Source organism: Wyeomyia smithii, chromosome 1 (genome assembly GCF_029784165.1).
Source record: "Wyeomyia smithii strain HCP4-BCI-WySm-NY-G18 chromosome 1, ASM2978416v1, whole genome shotgun sequence".
NCBI lineage: Eukaryota > Metazoa > Arthropoda > Insecta > Diptera > Culicidae > Wyeomyia > Wyeomyia smithii.
Window position 1 is genome coordinate 182088524 of NC_073694.1, and position 15005 is coordinate 182103528.

The 15005-nt window shown below is 42.2% G+C and overlaps 2 protein-coding genes across 5 annotated transcripts in view; both read right to left on the reverse strand.

The window, feature by feature from the left end:
- Positions 1–779: 779 nt before the first annotated feature.
- On the reverse strand, positions 780–1549 carry LOC129718515 (uncharacterized). The gene is made up of 4 exons (XM_055669343.1): positions 1467–1549; positions 1319–1412; positions 991–1241; positions 780–925 (listed from the first exon to the last, which is right to left on the reverse strand). The coding sequence occupies exons 1-4, from the start codon at positions 1500–1502 to the stop codon at positions 917–919; spliced, it is 390 nt and encodes a 129-aa protein (XP_055525318.1). The 5' UTR covers positions 1503–1549; the 3' UTR covers positions 780–916.
- Positions 1550–2909: 1360 nt separating this feature from the next.
- LOC129718511 (dedicator of cytokinesis protein 3) overlaps positions 2910–15005 on the reverse strand; it is a 115146-nt gene continuing 103050 nt past the window's right edge. For 3 of the 4 annotated variants that reach the window (XM_055669330.1, XM_055669331.1, XM_055669333.1), the window contains 8 exons: positions 7105–7214; positions 6867–6884; positions 6554–6760; positions 6326–6491; positions 6045–6266; positions 5746–5985; positions 5520–5674; positions 2910–5447 (listed from right to left, as the gene is read on the reverse strand). In XM_055669330.1, coding sequence (XP_055525305.1) covers positions 3857–5447; positions 5520–5674; positions 5746–5985; positions 6045–6266; positions 6326–6491; positions 6554–6760; positions 6867–6884; positions 7105–7214 — 2709 coding nt within the window. In that variant the 3' untranslated portion in view covers positions 2910–3856. The remainder of the gene's footprint in view (positions 5448–5519; positions 5675–5745; positions 5986–6044; positions 6267–6325; positions 6492–6553; positions 6761–6866; positions 6885–7104; positions 7215–15005) is intronic. The other variant, XM_055669332.1, reaches the window with a different exon arrangement.

Genomic DNA, 15005 nt, shown 5'->3' on the forward strand with positions numbered 1-15005 from the left:
AGTGTTACGAATATATTTGATTACCACATAACTGGAGAATATCTTTTAATTACCTGGCATTGTCCAAGGAAAAGAAATGATAAGTTGGAAGCATTTGCCATATTCTTAATAATCTCGATTACGCACATTCTATCCACAATTTACAATAACAGATTCTCGAAATGAATAAGTGACAGAAAACAACAAACACGAACTGAACGAACCGAAACAAATGCAGCTGTGTGGCAAAGCTGCCAGTATTACAAAAATACTAATCAGCAGCAGTATACGTATTATTGATTAAAACCAACTTACTGGTGATGTCTAACGATTTGAACATACTTTCGTGTGCGTTTGAACATACCTTCATTGGAACCATCAGATCGACTGCTGATGGATCGTACGAACGCTTTTTGAAATATACTTTCAAGCTTTCACCAATCGTCATAAGTTTTTGCAGTCCATTGGGCAAATCCAAAAAAAGTTGAGAATAGTCTGTGTCAATCTGGAACAAAATGAAAAAAATTAACCGTTAAGATTTTATGTCAACATTACGGTAAAAGTAAATTAGATATAATCTGGTCATATGTTTTGATTTATTCTTTGGTCCTTACCAGCTGATAGCCAAATGTGTCCCGGTAATGAGGAAAACTTTTTAATAATTGGGGGACGGCTTTCAGGTTACGTAGTAGGGGTTTTCTGGATGAAAAACTTGTAGGCCATTTATTTAAGACTGTAGATTCAGGCTGAGCCACACTGTAGCCTCTGTATCTGTAGCCTCTGTATCCGGTATGTCGTCAACAACACGATTTTGTTTTATTTTCTTTACGTGCTCTTCTTCCCTTAAATCACTTCTTCTTTTGCTCTGCTTTAAATTGCCAATTTTATTGGCAATTTTGCCACCGGGATTCTTCCGGTCACCACCGCGTGGGATATATTAGTTCTCCTAAAAAGCAATGAGATTATTTTCAAATATTCGAAAAGTCCGAATGTCTGAAAAAACTATTTTACCTTTCTTTCTAGTTTGAAGAGCGTAACGATGGCCAGACTGTATTTTTCCAAATCCTCCGCTGTCGTCTTCTTTCCTAGAGATATATGATGCTTCGCTACTATTTCAGCTAACTTTAATTGTGACGCCTCTGACAATTCTGTATGTTTAGCTCTGCGTAAAATATCTTTGCCTGTTTGGGTCCGCTTTAGAATTTCCAATAATTTATATGGAGTGAAGCCTTGAAATGTTTTTTCGAGCACTTCAGTGGGCTCTGAAAAAAAATCATACCATATTTCTAAAAAATCTTCCAAAATTCATAAAAAAATCTTCCATTTTTTTGAAATTCACCTGCCGGAAATTTTTCGCTCGGTTCTTGGCTGTAATTGAGGTATTCCACCAATATGTTCTCGTCGGATGCTTCAATGGCAATGACACTGGTATCCTATAAAATATATTGCAAAGTCTGCGTTCTTGTGAAAATCTTAGGAGTTTTTACCTGTTCGGGATTGTAGTCAGTCAGTTGCTTCGCCATTTTGAATTTTGAAATTTTCTCACCTGAAATTCACGTAACTTTTTTTCTTTGCCTGACGTTTGTCGACATCACGTACACAGCATGTGATAAACATATAAGATTTAGGGGATATGAACATTCAATTTACTATAGTCACATGAAAAGTTGAATCCTATAGTGAAAATGAAAGTACCTGTTGTTTCACGTAAATTTGACATGATGAATGTTTTAAATGTACGTTATGGACACGTAAGATTCAAGGGATTTTTGTATACAATTCATCATGTCCACATGAAAAATTAAAGCCTTCAAACTACCTGAGATTTCACGTAACATTGATGTGATTATTTTTTATTTTGTCTGACGTTTGTCGAGTTCACGTAGGAAGTACGTGATAAAACATAGTGCTCATGTGTTTTTCACGTCGATGTTATCGATATCACATAAATCATGCAAAATGATAGAAGAAAAATCAAATTACAGGAATTTTCATGTAAGAGTGACGTGAAAATTATTTTGAGTGCAGCTTAAAGCGGTAAGACATCCATAAATTACGTAGCGCAAAAACCCAATTTTTGGACCTCCACCCGCCCACATGTAACGAAACGTAACACCAATACCTACCCTCCATAAAAATTACGTAACGCTGTAGAAGAATTTGCTTATTGAAAATGCTCGTTTTTGAAGTCTCCAGACATTTTTTGTTACGTAACGCTGATCTTTATCCCCCTATTCTTGCCAATAGGACCAGGCCAGATATTTCGTACGCAGTAAGCGCTGTAAGATCCTGTAAGAACTCAGGAGTGGCTCACTGGACAGCTGTTAAACGTATTCTTCGATAGCCCAGAGCAACGAAGGATCAAAAGCTAGTATACAACCAAGATGGCTCGACCGAATTCAGAGGCTTCAGCGACGCGGACTGGGGAAGCGATGCAGAAACCAGGAGGTCTGTATCCGGATATGCATTCTTCTATGCTGAAAGAGCGACAGGGTGGAATTGCAGGCGACAACCTGAGGCTGAATATATGGCTCTTCCGAGATCTTTCAGAGCTGAGCTTTCCGGATCTGAATCACCACTACCACTGTATTGCAACAGCAGGAGTGTCATTTGCCGAGCGTTGAAGGATGTTGGTTATTCAGCAAGAACGAAACAAAGATTTGCGTCATCTTTTCGTTAAGGAACAAGTCGAGAGATAATCCATCAAGCTACACCACGTTGAAACTGGATTGCAAGCTGCAGATATCCTGCAAGAGCTGTACTACAATAAGCAAGACGACTATTAGGAGGTAAAGGAATTTATGGTTTATTTATGGTGTCCAAGCTTAGGGAAACGGTCGAAAGATCAGTTCATAACCTGCCTAGTTACCCAGGTTTGTTGAACTCTCTCACAACACTTACGTTTTTCGGCCGTTTTAGAACAACCCAACACCTTTGCTACCAGTTTACTCGATATAAAAGTTTCTTTAATAATAGGTTTTACACTGTACGCGGACGCTTCACAGATGATGCACAGTTGGAATATTCTGGTCTACCTCAACCTCTTTCGCACTTCTAATATTATTAATTTTCTTAATCCTTTGTTTCGCCTCAGATCTTTTGCCGTTAATTTCCACTCCGTTTGACTGTTTGACTAGTATCGTGTAGGTGTGGGTGTGTATTTGGGTGTGAGTGTATAAAATTCAATTTTCCCCACGTTGGTGTCGAGTTGCGGCGTCACGTCGAGATTTTTTGTTACGGAGAAACCACTGCAAAATTTAACATCTAAATTGATAATATTATATGTTGTATATATGTACTGCCAAAGTAAATTCTAGCCATTACAAGAGGATTGAAATCGTAGTTTCCGTGTTAGTGTAGCTTTGATGAGTACCGCCTGGACAAACAGAGAGCAAAGACACACAAGTTAGGAAACTTTTAATGTTGACGGGAGAATTTGACACAATTTGTAGATGTGTCCGCTCTCTGTGTGCCGCTGGCGTAACATTACTCACAGCGTTTTATCGCAATTCTTCGGCGGATTATTTTATAGATAGAACAATATAATTTTGTTTCAATTGTATAGGTTGGATGTCGTTAAATGTTCAGCTTACAATCTAAAGTTTGTTTGGCGTTTGTTCAGATTATTACCCGATTAGTTAGTATAGATGTATAATGTATGTATAGAATGATTGACAACCCCGTTATTTTGTGCCCCCACTTCTCGAAGCGATCCCCAGAGCAGTTACATCCTGATAATGATCGTTGGTATGTTGTTGCTTTTCATTTTGTTTTTTTATGGAATTGGCCCAAAACTGGCGCGAACAATTTTAACCTATTTACAACAAAAGTGGAGTATTTCACTGATCATGATCAATTCCCAAACCTCGTTATTGCACTAGTAGAAAATTTCCTCCTCCTCATCGTCGTGCCTCAGTGGTACCATGGTGGTGTTCCGCACTTCGACTACTCCACCACCGACCAGTTCTTCCACACCGTTGAGCGAACGCCGACCGAGGCTACCGGTCGTAGATTGTACCTTCGGTACGCAGTAGCCATCGTTGTTGCCTTCGCCCTCATCGCTGAACGAATCACTGAAAGTGTCGTTGAACGGTGGCGGTGCTGGACTGATGTCATTCAGACTAATCGCATCCCCGTCGGAGGACGAATTGTGGCTAAGATTTAACGATTGATTTCGCTGGTGGCGCGGATGTTGCTGATGTGACGACTGTTGCTGACCTGGCGTTGAGAAGGAATGCTGGTGCTGCAGAGAAGCGGACTTTGGTGGAATTGGCGGCGGAGGTGGCTGAGGAGCAGCGGAACCGTTTACCATGGTCAATTTGCTCATCGAGGTGTTGATGGTGTTCATTTTTTGCTCCTGAACGCTGGTCATGTTGTAGGACTCCGGATTGGAGTTCGTTTTCTGGTGTCCTCTAGGCGTTGTTGCCCCATTGCTACCGTTTAGCGAGATGTTGAAATCTTCCATCAGCCCGGTCGGAACCGGCATCGGTTGGTGGTAGTGATGGTGGTGGTTAAGATGGTTCGACGGTTGAGAACCGCTGTTCAGGTTGTTTAGCTCCTGGGAGCTGGTGGAAATTCCGGAGTCACGGTTGAATGTGCCAACATCGTACAGACCCTTCAACTCATTGGAACAGCGGGGACTACCGTAGCTGTGGTTCATGCTATCGTTTAGTGAAATTTCGTACAGTGAGTACTTTTTCGATCTCGGCCTTGCCGGGGCAGTCCCTTGTTGCTGCTGCTGTTCTACAAATTCTGTGAACGGCATCGGATTGGAGTTTCGTTTGTCCGGAGTTTGACCACGCGGTGGAAGAGGTGGTGCCGAAGGAGACGATGTTAGTGAATCGCGGGGTGGAACCTGCGGTGCCGGGAGAGGAGACGAAGTCATAGCCGTCATTGGAACGATCCCAGCTAGGGATAAAGTTTTTCTACTTAGATAGGTGTACGTTTCGTCGTGATCCTCCGGGAAGTAATTCTGCGAATTGCCTGAGCTCATCATACCATTTGGTGGCGCAGCCGTTGAGTGCTGAATCGGGAGAGGTGGAAGTGGTTTCGTTGGAATGTTGATATTTGTTTTCCACTCAGCGGTGCTCTTCTCTAGCTCTAAAAATGCTTCCGATAGCCGATTGTGCAATGGGAGAACCTCATCCGAAGCTAGACTCCGATGTAATTCCAGTGCTTGCCGTAGGATTTGCATCTGCTCGAAAATCATCCGCTTCAGGCGCTGCACGTGTAAGCTCTGATCTCGGCCTTCCGGGGACTTCGTAAACCGTTCGGTAAAGAACGCATCCTGGTACTTGAAGAAGCCACCGTTTACGTTAGCATCAACCGAGCCCTGTAAGCGCATAGTGAACGGGTTCAGGTTGCGCTTTGGTTCCAACCGATACTGCACGATAAGATCGGACAGCTCTTTGTTTACGTTGGCCACAGTTTCGCAGGCGAATTCCACCGGTGTCAACTCGTGGATGGATCTGTATAGGCGGGAGAGGAAATGAAAAGCTAGTTGAAAGTTGATTTAGAGAAAATAGAAACTCAAAACTTACGCATCGGTCACCTCGAACCACCGCAGAATACCCGGCAGCGGTTGGGCTATGTCGTAAACTGTCCGCTCGATCCACAGTGACTTGAACTCATTCTCCTTGTCGACTGGTCCTTTGTGAACGGGTCGATCGTACTGGAACTTGGTTACATCGTTGACCTGTGAGAGTGAAAAAAATGGCATCTCCAAACAATCAGCTCAATTACCAGTATAACCGAAGAACCACTAACCTCATAGTATTTGGAAATTTTCTCCGGAACCGTAACTTTGGCACTCTTCAAATGGCTGGGATCGGATATGGGTCGCACGTTAACCACGTGGAACCTCTGCTCTGGTGAGTTGAGAATCGAACTGTCCGGTGGGTAGTGCTTTTTGTCCAAGATCTGAGCGGTGGGGAACTCGATCTGCAACCGCTGGATGAAAGCCCCGATCCGCTCGTACTCCAGTCCACGATAAATGAACTGTTTGTTCTAAAAAAAAAAACGGATTAAAGACTCATTCCATGATAGCTATTCAAAACTGAACCTACTCTAACGAATGACGGAAAACCCGTCCCGTAGTATCCCACCCGGAAGTACTCAGGCTCGGGGCGCAGCTGTGTTAGAATGTTTTGAAAAAATTTCGCCTCCTGAATGAGTACGTCACTCAGCCGATTATAGTCAAATCGCTTCCGCTCGTAGAATAGCGCCAGCTCCTTACAGAGAGGAATTCCCTTCTCCCAGCATTTACCTTTGTCGAAATAGTTGATAATCTGGAACCAAAAGAAATTTTTTTTGAGGATACGACCTCGAAACACTCTCAACTACTGACATTTTTGTAAATCTTCTCCTTCTGTTCCCAATCCGTCGGACCGTCAGCCTCATCGGAAACGTTCTCGCTGTCCCACGAAAGCATATCGGCATACAGCTTCAACGTCAACCCAGCCTCGATATAATTCTCTGCCCCCAGGTGGAGATCAAGTAGTTTGTAAATGTACCTGTAAACAATAAATGAGGGTTATAAGCCTAAAGCCTAACACACTACAGGGCAAATACCAACCTAACATACATCTCCTTCCGGTTGATTTCATCGTTGTAGAAGTTGAGCAGATTCACAGTGCAGGTCATGCGTTTGTCCCGATTCTCGTCGCCCTGCATTACACTGCGATAGTCCAGAAGGCGCTCCAGCAGGCGGGTAACAGACGAAATGAAGGCCGTCCCCGACTCACGCCAGGAGGGATTCTCCGCCTGAACGCGCTCCAGCAGACTGTCGTGAAAAGTGTAAAAGTTCGTCAGAGATCATTTAGTTTTAGTGGATTTTCGAGTAACGTCCAAAATGCAAGTCTTTTTTTTAGGGTCAAAAGTACACTTACGCTAGACACAATTGTTCCCTGGTCACATGCGATTTTGTTATTGTTTGTAATGAATGTGGATGATACATTTTCAGATGGCGTGAAAACAATAAGAGAAAAAACACATACACACATCATGAGATGAGAATTAGGGTTAGTAATGCAAGCAGCAGCATATCGTTATTCATATTATTATTTCAATTGGTAGTCACATTAGCAGCAACAAAAAAAAACGATCGAAACACCATTTCACACTTACATCGTGCTGAAAAGTTCCCGATACTCATCGTCACCCTTGTTTTCGCTAATCAACAAATCCAGCTTGTCGATCAGCTCACTTTCCACCAGCCGGAAGGATCCGCGGGATACCTGCAAAAGAGAAAATTCCGGCTTTTGTCATTTTTTTTTCGACCATTGAGCGTTTTGATAAAAGTTAATCGTCTAGTTGGTTTGGATTTATAACAAAGAATAATCTTTGTTCAACATAAAAAATCGCTTACTACGCTAACATCCCATATTAAGGGGAACTTTATCTAACTTCTAACATCTACATTTCTTCGAAAAGTTTTGAACTAGGTAAAATGATGCCTGATATCAATGTCCTTAGTTCTTGCCGAATAGCAAATTTTTTTCTCTGCAAGACTGATAGCACTCTGGTTGTCGTGCTCGACTGTGATGGATCTTTAGTACCACGAATCGCGGCCAAGAATCCTATCCACCAGATTTAGCAATGGGCAAGATCGATCCGATTTTTGCAAAATCGATCTTTTCTAGTCGATTTATCGATTTTTTGAATCGATTTCTCTGCGCGCGATCTTCTGCTGAATCGATCCTTTGGATTGCAAGATCGTTTTTTTCGCCTGAAAAATAAATGCGTGCAAAACGTATTGAAAACAATAGTGATTGCCTTTTTTGTTGCTAACGTAATCTGCGGCCGAATTCCGAGAACACTTTTCTTTGAAGAGAAGAAAATTTCTTTATTGATAGTATACGAAATTTGTTTCTTCTCTCCGAAGAAGTGTGTGCTCGGAATTCGGACACTGATCTGAAAAATGTGTCAATTTTTTACCGGGATGTCCATAGTTGAAGAATGGGCTAAAATTCAATAGACATGAAACCGAGAAAAACGCATTTCAAATGTTTTTGTTGGTTCAAACAATTGTCTACGTCCATGATAACTTTTTTCATGAGTATGTCACACCCCCATATCCAGCATATCCAGCTTTTCACGAACGGTAATGGCGTATAGTGCACGCAGCCCATTTTGACGTTTTCTGTAGGTCAGGAAGCTGGATAACCTTGTCGTCGAGTTGAGAAAGAACAATCCGCAGCCAAATTAAGTCCCTCCAGTATTTTTAACGCAGTAACCATTTTTTGCCTTTGTAAACGCGACATCAATAGACAAACCCGCATGAAATTTGGCTAATACGCATGCGTTGTGAAATATATCAAGGATTAGGGGTGGGTGAAACGGCTCTTACGCAAGAGCGGCTCTAAACCGACTCATGGTTCACAATGATTCACGAGCGTTGACAGTTCGTGTTGTCTCAGTAAACTTCGGGTTCGCGCGAACCAAACAGTTCTGGTGCGCCCAAAGAACCGTGGTTCTTTTTCGTGAGCCGTTCGTTCTTTCGCTCTTTCCTAAGAACCGGTTCATATGAACGGCTCTTGAGCCGTTCGCCCATCCCTAGCGAGGATGAAAAGAACGACGAGACAAGTTTGCACCTCGAACTGAATATAAATTACCAGACCACAAGACCGTCTCGAAAGTTTGACATATATTGTATACAATCATTACTATCTGATTGGTGTACATTGGGGTGGCAATGGAAATTGACTTTGACAGTTTTATTTAGTAGTGTTCAAAATTTCGCCTTCACGAACAGTAAGCAAAATTTCGATTTTTTGGATAACACCCGACCTCGACGTTTTATATATTTCTAATAACCAGTTCACATGATGTAATATCGCCCATCTTGATTTCAAATCCCATACTCCAAATTTGCCGTGAAAACTAGATGTATGTATGTTTCAAGATACGCGATATCACGTGATATCTGCTATAGTGTGAACAAGGCATAAGACATTTGGCACAAAAAAAAACTATTACAAACTGTGCTTTTCTTCATAAGTCGAGAAAGTGAAATTTAGACCAAATACTCCTGAATTCCGATTTAGCTGAAATTTTGCATTGCATTGGATATTGAATTTACCATTTTGGATATTAGCCAACATTATTTCATATTTGCTACCTCTGCAAGTGCACTTTTTGAAAATTGGCTTCCGTAGGGACGTTGTTTACTATCGTTGTGGGTGTTTACTATCAAGCACCAATTTTTTGATTCAGGTAGAAAAGGCATATGCGCTTATTTTTCAACTATGAGTAGCGGGGTACTCGTTAACTCTAATATTGCAAAAGTTGAATTGAATGGTCGTGTATATGCCGTGCTGTATTCTGTTCTGCATGGATTTTTTTATGAATTGGGTTGTTCAGCTATATCAGTTTTTCATATCATCTGAATGATCTGAATTTTCCAAGTAAAACGTGATTTAAAAAAAATTCTATCATTATCCTTCGCTTTTTAAATCACGATTTAAAACTTCTTGAAATCTGCTCGAAACCGCTATACAATGACAGTTCGCTCATCTACCAACTGTCATTGTAACGAGAGCGAATTTTTATTTTTCATTTAAAAACCGAAGGAAAATGATATAAAGTTTTAAAAAATCACGTTTTGCTTAAAAAAATTACACTCTTTTGTATGATATATAAAAATCGGAAATCCGTGAATAACTAAACAACCCGATTAGAGTCAGGTTTTTTAAGCGGTTTTTTCATACGAGGATTTTTTTACGAGTTTTTTTTTACGCGGATTTTTGAATAAACGCGGTTTTTTTACTGGTTCTAGAGCGTCTCGGGTTTTTTCTAAAGCCCTTCTTGCTGGACTACTTTACGCGGATTTGAAAAAAAAACGTGTTTTTTTACGCGGATTTTTAAATTAGCGAGGTTTTTTTTACGCGGATTTTTGAATTACCGCGGTTTTATGCGTTTTTTTACGAGGTACGTATCCCCCGCGTAAAAAAAAACCTGACTGTATACAGGTTTGGATTGCTCTTAGTGCATCCGAAACAATAGACCATTTCACGAACTGACAGGTGTCACGGATCCTGCTGATGTTCTTGATGCTTTCACGTGCATTATGTCAGCGGTTCCAAGCTTTCTGTCAAAATTTCGTTCATGAATCAAGTTCCCAAACGTCTCGTGAAATGGTCTATGGGATGAGCGACAACGAAAACTTTTGGTAAAAAAAAACGCTAATAGAACACGCGGTTAAAGAAGATGGCAATAAACTAAAAAAGCCGTATCGTTAGTAGATGTTGTGTACGAAAACTCGATGAACATGATAATAAACCAGAAAACGCAAACAAAACAAAATCTCCATAAATATAGCCAAAAAAAGTCGTAAAAAGCTTATACCGAGCAAAAATCGATTTTTTGTTAAATCGATTTTTCAGGCTCGATTTTCTTATGAATCGATTTTCTTGATTTTGATTAATCGATGCAGGAGAATCGATTTTTGTTCGTTGATCGCCCATTGCTAACCAGATTACTTCCTGAGTGACTGATAACAGCATCATGTACTCGGCCTCCGTTGTTGATGAGGCTTGCTTTCGGGAGCAACCACGATATTCCAACACCGTTTTGGATGAAAACAGCTTTTTCGGTGACAAGACCCTTACTAACACGCATCCTGAGCAGGGTTGCCACATTTAAATCTGTGTTTTCCCTTGAAAAAATTTGAGCATCTGTATCTGGAACAAAAATATCTGTGAAAAAAATCTGTATTGTTTAAACATAAAGAACTTTGTATTTTTTAAGTTTTTATGCTACATAAACAAAATTTTTAGCTTAAAAAGGTGTGAAGAGTTGAAAATATGTTCAATTTGCTTGAAATTTAATAGAATGAAATTTGGAGTGTTTATAAAAATTAATGTCAATTTCGAAAAATCTGTATATCTGCACTTTTCGACGAAAATCTATACATCTATATTCACAGATTCTGTACCGTTACTTCGGCCAAAAATCTGTAAAATACAGATTAATCTGTACATGTGGCATCCCTGATCCAGAGTAAGGATCCCAGGGGGAATCTATCTGTCAAATATCGTGTAACCGTGACCAGCATATCTGGCAACAAGGCGTCCGGTTGTTTTGATTGTGTCGTTTTGATTGAAGTAAAATTTAGTAGAATTGTAACGTTCTTTTTTAACAAAACTCTAGAAATCGCGGAAATCTTTTATTAATACTGCGTTACGTAGTGAAATTTGGTGGCAGCAGCCTGCAATTAGCTGAAAATCATGAAGTTTCCTCGCCACACAGGAAATCTTTTAAACGTCATGGACCAACAAACTTCATGGACCAGAGTTGATCTGCGATAACGCACACATATATGAATTTTGACAGCAGTAAACCCCCCTGAAGGATCCCCAGGATACCTTTAACTCGGTGACGGAATCGTGAAAGGAATCGCAAACACGATCCGAAAGATTCCCACTCAGGATTCTTGTTCAAGAATCCTAGAGCCATATACAGGGCATTCCTGAGGATTCTTTTTTCAGGAATCCTTTTCAAGGACGCTCACGAATCCAATGTGAGGAATCCTAGAGAATCTATGCGAATCGTATTTATTCGTCCGGGGAGCGCGGTGATGACCGAACCTCCAGACTGGAACCATTCGTTCGATTGATGGTGTATTTGTGAAGGGAACGCGTAAATCTAGCATCGTATTCGAGCATTGGTTCATCTGACACTGGCATAGGTCCTTCTTGGAGATCGGAACGATTGAACCAAGTTTTTTTCGTTGTCGGTCTTTCGAATTGACCCTCAGACACATGAGGTGCTTTCCAGTTTACCACGATAACTGTTTGTACCTAGCGCTTTGGACCATATTGGGCCCCCATACCTCAGTATGGAGGAAACCACGCTGGCAAGAAGTTTATTCTTGATGCCATTCACCGCTGAGCTTTTTTTTTTGTATGCCTGAAGGGCATTGGGTAGAAAGCGCCACTGCGACAGGAATGTTTGTCTTTTGTGGCTGGTCCCGATTGCTTACACAGATTACAAGATGCTCGAACTCATTGATGGAGTTGAGCTAGTTGGTTGTAAGCCTGTGCCCCAATCCGGAACTACATGGTTGATGAAACCTGTGACCGTTTTGGGATTGGTGCTCCATACCTGGTATGGAGTTGAGAGGTAACTTCCAAAGAAGTTAAACCTCGATGTAGCAAGAGCCCCGCAAAAGCAAAGCAAATGCGCTGAGCTCTCAGGTTCAGCGTTGCAAAAGCGACAATAGTCGGTTGGGACTTTGCCGATTTTCTTTGAATGATAAAGAGCAGGACAGTGTCCAGTGAGAAGTCCCGTGATGATGCGTAGTTCACTACGAGTTAAACTAAGTAGCCGTTTGGTAACCGTAGGGTTAGGGTAGATAAACTGTTTAGCTTGCCTGCAACCCTGCGCATGTTGCCATTGAGATGCTATCTTTAGCTTTTCCCATGTACTTAGTTCGCCTTTAATGGCGGATGTGGAAGTACCCAAAAACGGTTCCGGTCCAATGAATTGCTGAGCAGATCCTTGTCTTGCGAGGATGTCGGCATGTTCATTTCCCTCGATTCCGCAGTGACCGGGTACCCTAAGTAGCATAACTTTGTTGAGGCGGGAGAGTTCCCTGAGTGTTGCGATGCACTTCCAGACTAGTCTGGAGACACATGTAGCAGACTTTAATGCCTTTAGTGCCGCCTGACTGTCCGAAAAGATTCCGATTTTCGCATGTCTATATTTGCGCTGTAGACATGTTATAGCACAGATATATATTGCGTATACCTCCGCCTGAAAGACGGTTGGCCACTTACCCATTGAGATAGTGGCCTTTATACCTGGCCCGTAGATCCCTGAACCAGTCTGGGGTCCGATTTTTGAGCCATCCGTGTAGAAGCGGATTGTGCCCGATGGAAGACTCGGCCCTCCATTGTTCCACATGGAGCGATCTGTGTCGATCACTATATATGGAACGTCCATGTTTGGCTTCGCTTCCATCCAGTCCGAGACTGTTGTTACTAAAGGTGTCAGCTTAAACTCCTTTAGGATGCTTAGGTGACCCGTTAGGTCACCTTCGAGCATCGTTGTATTTCTTTGCAGCCTTAGTGCGCCAAGCTCTGCTTCCTTCTTCACATGGAGATGTAGAGGAAGTAAGCAAAGCAAGGCCTCCAAGGCTGCTGTCGGTGTTGTGCGCAGGGCACTGGTAACTGAGAGACAGGCCAATCGATGGACTTTGGTAAGTTTCGCCTGAGCTGTCTTTTCATTTACTTTAGGCCACCATGCGAGGGCTGCGTAGGTTATACGTGGCCGAGCAATGGTGATGTAAGACCAGAGCGCTAATTCTGGTTTTGGCCCCCAGGTCTTGCCAAACAGTGTACTGCAAGCCCAGATAGCTGTAGTTGCCTACTTGATAGCGTAGTCTAAGTGAGTAGTCCAGTTCAGCTTCTTATCCAGAATGATTCCAAGATATTTGGTCTCATTACTGAAACATAGTCTTACCCCATTCAGTAGCGGAGGAATGATTGTGTGCATTCTTCGCTTGGTAAATGGTATAATGACCGTTTTAGCGGGGTTAATGTTCAGCCCTTCTTCTGAGCACCACTGAGAGGTGGTGTTAAGTGCCGTTTGCATGCGACTAGATAGAGTTGCATCACATTTTCCCCGAACAATAAGGACTATATCATCAGCATATCCAATGACTTCGAAGCCCAGCTGTGATAGCTTGGTTAGGAGAACGTCTACCACCAGTGACCATAGCAGTGGAGAGAGAACTCCTCCTTGAGGACACCCTTTCACTGCCCCTACTGTGACAGACGTATCCCCCAATGCAGCTGTGATCTTCCTGCTCGAAAGCATTGCTTGGATCCAGCTCATTGTAGTATCGTCGACTCTTTTATTTTGTAGAGCCGTGTAAATTGATGCAAAGGACGTGTTATCGAAAGCTCCCTCAATATCAAGAAAAGCGCAGACCGCTGTCTCTTTATATTTCAAGGACTTCTCGATCTTCGTCACTAGGCAATGCAAAGCGGTTTCAGTAGATTTACCCTGTTGATAAGCATATTGATGCTTATGTAAGGGTAACTCCTTCAGAAACTCACTGCGGATGTAGTTGTCCGTAATTTTCTCCATCAACTTGAGAAGAGTTGACGTCAGACTTATAGGTCTGAAAGCTTTGGGCAATGTTTTGTCTTTTTTGCCCGGCTTTGGTATAAACACCACCTTAACGTTCCGCCAGTTGACCGGGATAAGTCCCATAGTAAAGCTGGCTCGAAAGAGGCTGATGAGTTCGGACATAACGACTCCGTCCGATTTTTGTAGAAAGATTGGTAGAATGCCATCCGGTCCTGGTGACTTCATAGGCTCAAAAGAGCTTAGTGCCCAGTTGATAGAAGTATCCGTGAAAATTCTACGAGCGAGCGCTGCGGAGTCACGTGACGTTATGCGTCTGGATTCGAGGCTCTGTAACTCTTCGACGTTCGAACCGGAGATTGCTGTCGATCCAGGAAAGTGAATGTTCATAAGAACATCCAGCGTTTCCTTGGTGGTGACAGTCAGACTACCATCTTCCTTTTTCAACTGCCCAAGACCATTCGTGTGATCTTTGGACATCGCTTTTTGCAGTCGCGTTGCCTCAGGTAGAGTCTGAATGTCTTCACAGAATCGAATTCTAGACCTCCTTTTGGCTTTGCGTAGCTCAGCGTTGTATTTTGTAAGGGATGCTCTATAGGCTTCCCAGTTGGACGTGATTTTAGCCCTGTTGAACAAGCGTCTAGCTTCCCGACGAAGGTTGCTGAGAGTTTCATTCCACCAGGGCACATCACGGCAGACTGTTCGATTTGTTAACGGACAGTTTGACATAAAAGCTTCCGTGATCCTGTGCTGTAGGTCACTTGCTGCGATGTCCAGTTCACCTGGAGTTCGAATATTTTGGTGGCAGGATGTTCTCGAATTGACCAAATGTTCCTTAAAAGAGTTCCAGTTGGTTTTCTTAGGATTCCTGAAATGTTCTCTTCTCAGAGGAGTAGCCTCGACGTCAAATCTGATGTGTCTATGGTCTGATAAAC